This window comes from Mercurialis annua, linkage group LG8 (genome assembly GCF_937616625.2).
Source record: "Mercurialis annua linkage group LG8, ddMerAnnu1.2, whole genome shotgun sequence".
NCBI lineage: Eukaryota > Viridiplantae > Streptophyta > Magnoliopsida > Malpighiales > Euphorbiaceae > Mercurialis > Mercurialis annua.
Genome location: NC_065577.1, coordinates 30,824,452 through 30,834,330, shown reverse-complemented (window position 1 = coordinate 30,834,330; position 9,879 = coordinate 30,824,452). Strand labels below are relative to the sequence as shown.

Here is a 9,879-nt window from a genome sequence, read left to right as displayed (position 1 = left end):
TATGGTTGGGCATCTTTGAGATACAAGAATTGTATCCAAAGTTGCCTTTCCTTTTTGAAATCTTGAAAGTGAATCTCTTAATTCAAGAATTTCATTCTTTAGTTGATCATTTTCCTTAAGCAAGTTATCAACATTCAAACCTTGTTTAAGGATAGATTCTAAAGATGACTTGAGAGCTTCATTAGACAATTTAAGCTCATGAAATTCTTTAGTTAAAACAAGCATTTCATTTTTAGCTTTTGAAGCTTCATTTTTAAAAGATAGCATCTTGCCTTTATAATCACCACATTTAATTACTAGTTCATTAAGCAGGCTATCAACATCATCATCATCATCATGAGCATCCACATGAACAATATCATCAATAATATCATTTTTAACATTTAAGCATGCATCATGTGAGTCAACACCAATACCATCCCAAGATATAAAAGATTGGGGGTTTACCTCTAGTGTTGGTTCCTCCTCAAAAGACATGAGGCACAAATTGGCATCATGGTGGCTTTCACATTCGGATTGAGAATTATTGTCCCAAGAAGCCTTGGATCTCTTCCTTGAAGAGGAGGATCTTCCATGATTACCATTCCCTTTATCTTGAGCTCCTTCACTCTCTTTGTGAGTCTCAAGAATTCTTCCTCATTGGTCTCCTTCTTTTTCCCTTCCAAAGGAGCACTTGTTGAAGCCTTGAGACCCATATTCTTCTCCCTTGCCATTTCGGCTTCAATGAGCTTGATGTAGGACATATCATGGAGAAGAAGCTTCCCAATCAACTCATCCGTCCTCAAGGTGGACAAATCATGAGTTTCAATGATGGCGGTGGTCTTAGGTTGCCATAGAAGAATAGGAAGGGATCTTAGGATTTTACCATTGATTTCATTTAGCTTGAAGAATTTCCCAAGTTGCTCAAGACTATGAACAATCTTAAGAAGCCTTGAGGTCATAGAGGAAACATCTTCATTAGGCAAGCCTTTGAAGCCTTCATATTCTCCAAGAAGCAACTCAAGCTTCTTACCCTTGACTTGTTGAGTACCTTCATAGTAGCTCTCTAGAGTCTCCCACATTTGCTTAGCACAATTTAATTGTTGAATTCTACCTTGTTCTTCTCTAGAGATTGAGGAGAGGAGAGTAGTGATGGCTTTTCTATTCATGCCATTTTCCTTCTCTTGCTCTTTAGACCATTCTACTCTCTTCAAAAGGACTCCATTCTTGTCACATGGAGGTCTCCATCCCCTTAGGAAAACACTCTATAGATCAACCCCTTGCATATCAAGATAATTTTCCATCATATATTTCCAAACTTTGTAATTTGACCCATCAAGAAAAGGTTTGAGAGTGATGAAAAAAATTTCGGTTGCCATTTTTGACTGAAAACTCTAGCAATTAAGCAAAAAGAAGAGCACCTTGCTATGATACCAATTGAAAGACCCTTTGGGGTATGGCAAACCGTGATTTTTGAATATGAAACGGAAGTTAAAAATTCTTTAAAGCGGAAATAAGAATTTAATAAGAGTTTAAGTGATAGAGGATTGACACAAGAGATTTAGAGTGTTTCGGATCACAACTCGATCCTACTCCACTACTCAATCAAAAATTGAGATTTTAGAATCCACTAAATGGGATAGTGCTTTGAATATAAGCACAAACTTTACAAGGAGATTTCTAAAAGATAATCTCAAACTCACAATGTGCTTTTTCAAGGATAAACACAAACCTACAAGGAGATTTTTAAGAGATAATCTCAAACTCACAATGTGCTTTTTCAAGGATAAACGCAAACCTACAAGGGGTGAGTTTTCTCAAAGATAAACTCTAACTTACACTTGATTTTTTAAGGCTAATCAAGAACCCACAATGAAAACAATAAATGCTCTAACTAACTAGAACAACAAGCAATCAATATGAAGAATTGATGCACAAATAAATTTGAGAGCTTTTGAGTTGTTGAGAGCTTTTGAGTTGTTGAGAGCTTTGAGTTTTTGCAATAATTGTTCTAACCACACATATGGGTTAGAACAAGTCTTTTATAGGCTCTTTGATGATGTGTTAAAGTTCTATTGGTCCAAGCCATTTTCTTCCCGTTATAATTCCTTGGGAAACTTCTGAAAATCAGCTCCCAGACATTTTGCACTATCGTTTAAATATATGCACGATCATTTATGTTCAACGGCTATGAAGAAATTTGAAATCTGGGGATTTGCATGATCGTATAACTCTTTGCACGATCGTTCATTGATCGTTTACACGATCGTTTAGCTCGCAGTAATTGAAGAAGTGCTGAAAAGTGATTTGCACGATCCTACAAAATTTGCACGATCGTGTTAATGGCTGAACTCATTTGCACGATCGTGTAAATGGCTGAACTCATTTGCACGATCATGCAAAAGGCTGAACTCAGAAAAACAATTAAAATCTGTGTAAAAACTTAAGCAAAACGTTAGAAAACGATAAATGCCAATTGACTGAATATATCAAAATAAAGGGTATAAAAACACATGGTCCAACAGAGTCATACTAGCAGTAGAAGAAAATTTTATCCCTTTTGTTATCAGATCAGATTCAAAAGTTATGGTGGATATCTTCAACAAAAAGTCATTGTATTGTAATGATGAGAACCTTTGCAGAGGATTGTAATAGCTTATGGTTGGATTATTGTTTGGGAGTATAACATGTAGGTAGAAACTCGAATATGGTGGCTGATTTTCTTGCTAAGAAAGCCATTAATAGTTTAGAGAGCTAGAATTCTAACTTTGTGTCAGGACCTACGGACCAAAGGACAGTCTCATGTAGACAGTTTCTATGGGGCGTAGGCCTCCCAAAAAATAACGGAGGTCTGCTCTGAAATGGAAGGGGCAATATCCCTTCTGATATTCAAAGCTATGTTTTGGCCGACCAAAGGCTTTTAAGTAATTAATAAAGTCTTTTCCTTCAAAAAAAAAGCCAGTGAAGAGCATAAACCCCACTAAGAGCAAAATGGTAATTAAAAATGATATTTTATTTAATTATTTTAATATTGACCACTAGAATTAGCCATTGACTGACTGTAGTTGACCGACCACCATTGACCGTCCTCCGGCGATTGACCACCATCCGCCGGTTGGACCGACCACTCATGGCCGATAAGATCATTCCCAAACGGTCAGACTTGTTTATTCCAATTGCCAGCTAATCCCTTATTCATTAACTCTTGTTTAAGGGTAAGATAGACTTTTTGAGGTATAAATGAAAAGTTGAAGAATTAATTGGAGAATTTTTGTACTGAATTTTTTTTAAGTTACTAACATATAATTTTATGAAAAATGAGGCACATACTGCAATTTCTTCTTAATTATTTCAATTTGTCCAAATTTTGATCAATTAAAATATATTTTTTTGGTTGATCAGTCTTCTATAGTTAATTTCAGACTTAAGTAGTAATTTGTCCCTTCAACTTGTAAGCAATGGGTAATTAACACATAAATTAACTTTGTTGGCAAATCAATACACGAACTTGGTGATTATGGGCAATTAGCCCATTTTGGCAAATTAACTTACAAGTTTAGGGGGCAAATTGCCGATTTAAGATACAATTAACTTACAAATTAAAGGGGCAAATTGCCAAAATGGGGCGAATTGCCCATAATCACCAAGTTCATGTACTAATTTGCCCACCAAATTAATTTATGTGTTAATTGCCCTTTACTTACAAGTTTAGCGGGCATATTGCCACTTAAGTTGTTAATTTCAAAACTAATACATTCAGTCTAATCGATAAAAATTGACAAATTTCTAGAATTAACTAATTAAAATGAATTTAGCGTTAACAATTAATTGGATGCAAGGTAAGGGGTAAATTGATACTTAAATCCTTCATTGATATCGTTAGCATTTCTTATGCAATAAATATAATAAACCCCCATAATCAGATTACACAGAATCAACACTGTTCTCTTGTTCATGCTTTCTACCCCAGCACCACATTCTTGGCTTGTACCCTTTCTCAAGCATCTTCTCAACTTCTTCAAACTTAAGTCCTCTAGTTTCGGGAACAAATCGATAAATGAACCCGAGACTAATGCAAGAAACTCCGGCAAACAGCGAAAACGTGCCTCCGGCGCCTAGATGTTCGATGAGAGTTAAATAAGATTGGCTGACAATCAAATTCGACACCCAATTTGATACCGCAGCAATTCCTCCACCGATGCCTCTATATCGTAACGGGTATATTTCGGAGTTGACTATCCATGGTACGGTGCCCATACCGAATGCGTAAAAGATTATGTATAGTGCGAGGAGTATAACTGCTAGAACTCCGAATCTACTTGGGCAACCTTGCTCAAAAAACACTCTATGTTGTTCCCCACATGCACTTCTTAAACCCTTTGTTGATGCCATACAAGCTCCAGGATGATACTGATTCACATCAAACAAGTAAATTATCATAATTCAAATAAAATAATGTGGCTTTTTCCTAATTTAGAAAACACAGGTTAGAAATTTTTCGATAAAGTAATTTCAAATTTAGGGTAAATATTTATAAAAAAATCATCCAATACGACCATTATGTCATATCATTTTAAGATACATATTTAGACATGTGTGTTTGTATTTATCCGCTTAAAATTGAGCCAGATTGAACAAAAGAAATTAGAGTATTGCCGATTTTTATTTATATTTTCCATGTTATTCGTAGTAAGAGCCTATGAAATGTTAATGCATCATTAAATGATGTTAGTAGAGTAATATAGTTAATTAAAAATTTCAAAATTACAAGTGATGTGTGAGCATTTAATAGACTATGCACATATCAATGTGGTAGACAAAGTTTGTGAAAATATATGTTTTTGTAATCAATATTGTACCCCCTAAATCATTGAAATACTTCAGAAATCACTCTAAATATGAAATTTCTAATTTGATTTCTCAAGCTCAAGTTAATATTAGTGAAAGAATTGAATGAACTTACAATGCTTGCAGAATTGGAACAGAAACCACAATGCACTTTTAAACAGGACATGCAGTTCCATTTTGATGCATCAGAGGCCGAAACATACGCCGGACAAGTTGAATTTGCACCAAAATGTGCAGACTCTAAAGAGCTAATTTTCGGGGCATGATTCGAAGCTTCAATGAACACAACAGAAGTAGCCACAAGGAAAACAATAATCCCAATCATAGAAAATATCATCAACTTCCTCCTTCCAAATCTGTCAACAAAGCCCATACTAATAATAGTGCCCAACGCATTTAATCCCGAAGTAATTAGCGAAAGAGATAACGCCATTGTTTTCGAAGCGAATCCAGCGAATTGTACGATGGTTGGAGCATAGTACATAATTGTGTTGATACCCACAAATTGTTGAGCAACTTGTACTGCGATACCTGCGTAAAGTCCCCTGCGAACTACTGTGTTTTTAAATGCGCCTCGAACTTTAGAGATCATGTCCTCACCCGTAAATGCTTCGTCTGCTTTTTCAGCTTCGATTGATGCAGCTAAGGCGGCCATCTCCTTATCAACTTCGTCCGAAGGGTATATTTTCGCCAAGATTTTTCTCGCTTCATCTACATTTTTCTGCGGAACGTACCGAATAATTTGTCAGCACTTCATGATATGATTTTGGGAATGAGACACTACCGGTCAAAGGGTTAAATACTTGGCTGGTACTTCAAGAATTGAAAATAATATTTTTATCATGCCAAACCAAACCGAACAGAATTTTGTTATTTTGATTCGATTATGTAGTTTGGTTCGGTTTCTTTACGCTTCTGATTAAACATCCCGACTCAGAGACTCAACGCGGACACCATAACACACTAATTTAATAGGTATGAACTGATTATAACCTTTCTATAGAGCCATCTCGGGGACTCCGGAAGTGATAGCATGAGAAAAAGCTGTAGCAGAGCAGGAATGCCAGCCACCCCAAGCATCCAACGCCAAGTTCCAGGGGCCTATATGTGCACAATTCTTCAAACTTACAAAATCAAATTCATACATTCAAAGAAATTATATTTTAAACATTTTATTAAATATATCACTTAAAAATTAATAAAAACATTTTGGTCCACCAATTTCGAAAACTGAGACAAATATATCCAGCTTTCTATTTGAAGCTATTTCGGACACATAGTTCTCGTTTTAAACTCGCATAATAACGTGTCGTTAACATAAGAGAAAACATTAATTATTACGTACCCTTGTAAAAGCAAGATTAATTAGGTAAGCCAGAAATTGACCGCCAGTAAGCAGCAAACCGTTAATGCTAACAAGAGCGCCTCGAATTTTGGCATGCGAAGTTTCGGAAATGTAAAGAGGTGAAGTTACTGATGCAATTCCGACTCCAAAACCGACAAGTATTCTGCCGACGATTATAACGCCCGGATTTGGAGCAATGGCCATCACCATTGCTCCCATGAAGAATATGATATCGGCTAATAAAATAGACTTCTTCCTCCCAATTCTATCGTTCATGTAACCTCCACATGCTGCTCCTATTATAGCTCCTAGTACTGTTGTGCTCACTATTGTCTCCTGCTCATTTCAATTTCAACAATTAATCTAAAATTTACAAGAAAATGTTTATTGTAATTAGTAAAGGAATCAAGATTTTGTCCAATTTATCTATTATTTAGTTTTTGGTTAAATTTACACCAAAATTGAGCTAGAATTTTTTTACTTCCATATTAAATCAAAAAATTGAAGTTTTTTGACATTCAAATCCAATTTATTTTGTATTTTCTGTAGATATTTCTCTTTATACCCATATCATTACTATAATATCCACCGTGATTTCTAAATACAATAATCAAAATTTGGACAAGCACACAAATAAATTTATCAATTCTATTCTATTTTTCGATTTAGTTCTTCTTTTGAACATCCCTAGATATACAATCAAAAGTACAATCATAAACTTAAATAGATTTTAATGTATTTAAAATACTAAATTCAGACTACCAATTTGATACATTAGAAAAAGATAGTAAGCTACTAACTACTCCCTCCGTCCCAAATTGATACGCACTATTGCATTTTCTTTGTCCCAAATTATAGACAGTAATTTATTGCTTGAATGACTAATTGTCATATATACCCTCATTAATTATAGTTGAATGCATTGAAACTAACACAAAAGATGTTAAAAGACAAAATTGTTATTATAATAAATGAGGGTAAGTGTGGTATTTGTTTATAAATTTACTCATTTTATCTTTTTTTTTTAACAAAGGCTAAAATTTTCATTAATAATAACGAAAATTACATGAACGGTTTCTCAACATACTGAGTCAACTATTCTAGAAAAGATGATGAGAGCTGTAAAAATACAGTCATCGACTAGGGCTAAACTAACCATCAAGGGTCACCCAAATTTGTAGACTAAAACTAGATCTAATAATAAAATCTAGATTTATTGAACGTTCTAAGGAAATCTAATTTCGAATGCACGACTGATCACATTTTCTATGATACATCTTTTCTCTTGAAGATTAACAACAATATCGATATTGACACAAAACATACATGTACTTGATGAAATCCGTCGTAAGATGCTGCCTATAATTGTTTCAGAGATCTAAGTCGTTTGCACCGCAAAAAACAATTTCATCTCCAAAGATGAAAAGAACTACTCTTAATTTCGATTAGATTAGATCTAATCTCAATTAAAATACTATGGTATAAAATAATTTCTAGATCTAGACCAAAATTGACTAAGAAAGAAATTTTATTCAAAAACTATGAAAAATATACATGTACTCATTTTATCTTGATAAGTACAATTTTTTAAGATTTGTGTCTGTCCTAAACTGCCTATCAATTTGGGACGGAGGGAGTAATAATTATAGTATCAATTAACCCGAATAAGAAATCTCAGATTCTGATCTAAAAGAATATGAACAATAATAACCAATCAATAGCTGAATTCATACTAGACTTATCCAGAGTGAATTATTTTAATTTTATTCAAGGGTGAAACCAGCCCTTTGAGACGAGGGGCAACCGCCCACCAAATTATTTTATTTTAGAACTTTTCAATTTTTAAATTTTTATTTTTGTACAATTAGCCTCTTTAAGTTTGTCTTTTGTACAATTCAGTCCCCCTTTTAAACTTTCTCGTTGGAAAAAATAAAAACAAATTGAGAATGAGTGAAGCAGAAACTAACCTGTAGCCATGTACTCTTGTTAACCGATTCATAGTCGTCTCGAATGTAAAGCAGAGCCCCGGATATATTAGCTAAATTCAGAATACCAATCAGATTATTAAAACAAGATCGAAAGACTCGGTACGAAATTGAAAAATAAATAAAATCAAACCTGTATCATAACCGAACAAAAATCCGCCAATTCCAGCGGAGAGTGCAAGTCTCATAATGTAAGGATTTTTCCATATCATTTTCCAGCATTCTTTCAATTCTGCCTTGTCTGTTTTTGCAACAATCCCTTCCACCATCTTTTTTTAATTAAATTAATCCTCTTAAGAACACAGATTAAATCAAATATATACAAATATAATAACCACTTCGAATGGCTTTAGGGCCACACTGCATTAATACAAACCAGGAACACAACAAATTTTGGATAGTGAAAATCACTAAAACATTTACTACTGTAAGAAAAGAAGTTAATATTTTACACCATGTCATGTGTATTTAAACAACGTTATTTTGAAATAAGCATTTTTGTAGGAGTGTGACTGTGACTGTGACTGTAAGTGTTGTTTTTGGATAAGTATTATTTATGAGAAACGGATTCAAATACTGTTTACAGAATCCCTATTTTCTCTTTTGAAAAATTCATTTATGTTTACACATTAAATCAAGGTTGACCTGAGCTGGTGTATCATTAATTAGCTACCCTTTTAAAAGAAGGGAAAAGGGTCATATATACCCCTAAGATTTGGTTTTAGGATTAAATAAGCTCTCAACGTCCGAAAAGGTTCAAATATGCCCCTAACGTCTTAAAATATTGACAACCAGGCTCCTAATTTTGACGCATAAATGATACGTTAGAGGCCTGTTTGTCAACATTTTAAGACGTTAGGGGCATATTTAAACCTTTTCGGACGTTGAGGGCTTACTTAATTCTAAAGACAAACCTTAGGGGCTTAAATAACCTTTTTCCCTTAAAAGAATGTCTACAGTACACAATCTAATCTTTAGAAAAAAAAATTGACTTAATACATTATTTAACCCTTAAACTTTACCACTTTATTTCATGCGACTTCTAAACTAATTTGTTATTCTATTGGACCTCTTAACTATTTTCTTTGTTCTATTTAGTCCTTAAATTTTACCATTTTGTTCCTTGTGACCTCTGAACTGATTTTTGTGTTCCATTAGACCTTTTAACTATTTTGTTTTGTTCTATTTAACCCTCAAACTACTTTTTATTCTATTTAATCCCTTAACTATTCTTTTTCCCTATTGCACATTTAAACTTTTAATTTTTACCCGTTTAACCTCCTAAAAAATACAACTATTTAGCTTTCAACCATATTATGTTTAGAATAAATGCTTAAAAGCATATAAATTAATTTATATATAATGTTATATGTTTTTTAAAAAAATATATTTTTTAATAATATTTTCATAAATTATTGACGATAGTATAAGTTAGAAATAAAAGGACAGAAATAAATAAAAAATATTTAAAGTTGATCAAATAATTAAATGATATTACTTTTTGAACATGCAAATGTTTTTTTACAATTTCAAACTTTTCAAATCAATTACGAATCTTTTAAATTTGTGTTTAAATCGTGAAACACGCTAAAATTCATAATTTTTAAAGTAGTTAATCCTTAGACGAATTTTTAAATAATATATAAAATACATCGCTCTTTATTTTAAATGTAAGAAACATATTCATATCTTTTCTAAAATTAATACATTGTGTCAGAGGTT

General features: G+C 33.3%; 1 protein-coding gene across 1 annotated transcript; it reads right to left on the bottom strand.

The window, feature by feature from the left end:
- Positions 1-3,741: 3,741 nt before the first annotated feature.
- Positions 3,742-8,646, bottom strand: LOC126659566 (inositol transporter 4-like). The gene is made up of 6 exons (XM_050352865.2): positions 8,291-8,646; positions 8,140-8,210; positions 6,173-6,508; positions 5,821-5,928; positions 4,943-5,548; positions 3,742-4,389 (listed from the first exon to the last, which is right to left on the bottom strand). Exons 1-6 carry the CDS (start codon positions 8,424-8,426, stop codon positions 3,904-3,906), a joined length of 1,743 nt encoding a protein of 580 aa, XP_050208822.1. The 5' UTR covers positions 8,427-8,646; the 3' UTR covers positions 3,742-3,903.
- Positions 8,647-9,879: the final 1,233 nt, after the last annotated feature.

What these genes read in the sequence shown, in the direction of transcription:
- LOC126659566 (XM_050352865.2), bottom strand. Translation starts at nt 8,426, where the DNA reads ATGGTGGAAGGGATTGTTGCAAAAACAGACAAGGCAGAATTGAAAGAA. An exon ending in ACAAGAGTACATGGCTACAG is followed by an intron (nt 6,509 to 8,139) that starts GTTAGTTTCTGC and finishes TGAAATGAGCAG; the next exon opens with GAGACAATAGTGAGCACAAC. An exon ending in CGAGATGGCTCTATAGAAAG is followed by an intron (nt 5,549 to 5,820) that starts GTTATAATCAGT and finishes TACGTTCCGCAG; the next exon opens with AAAAATGTAGATGAAGCGAG.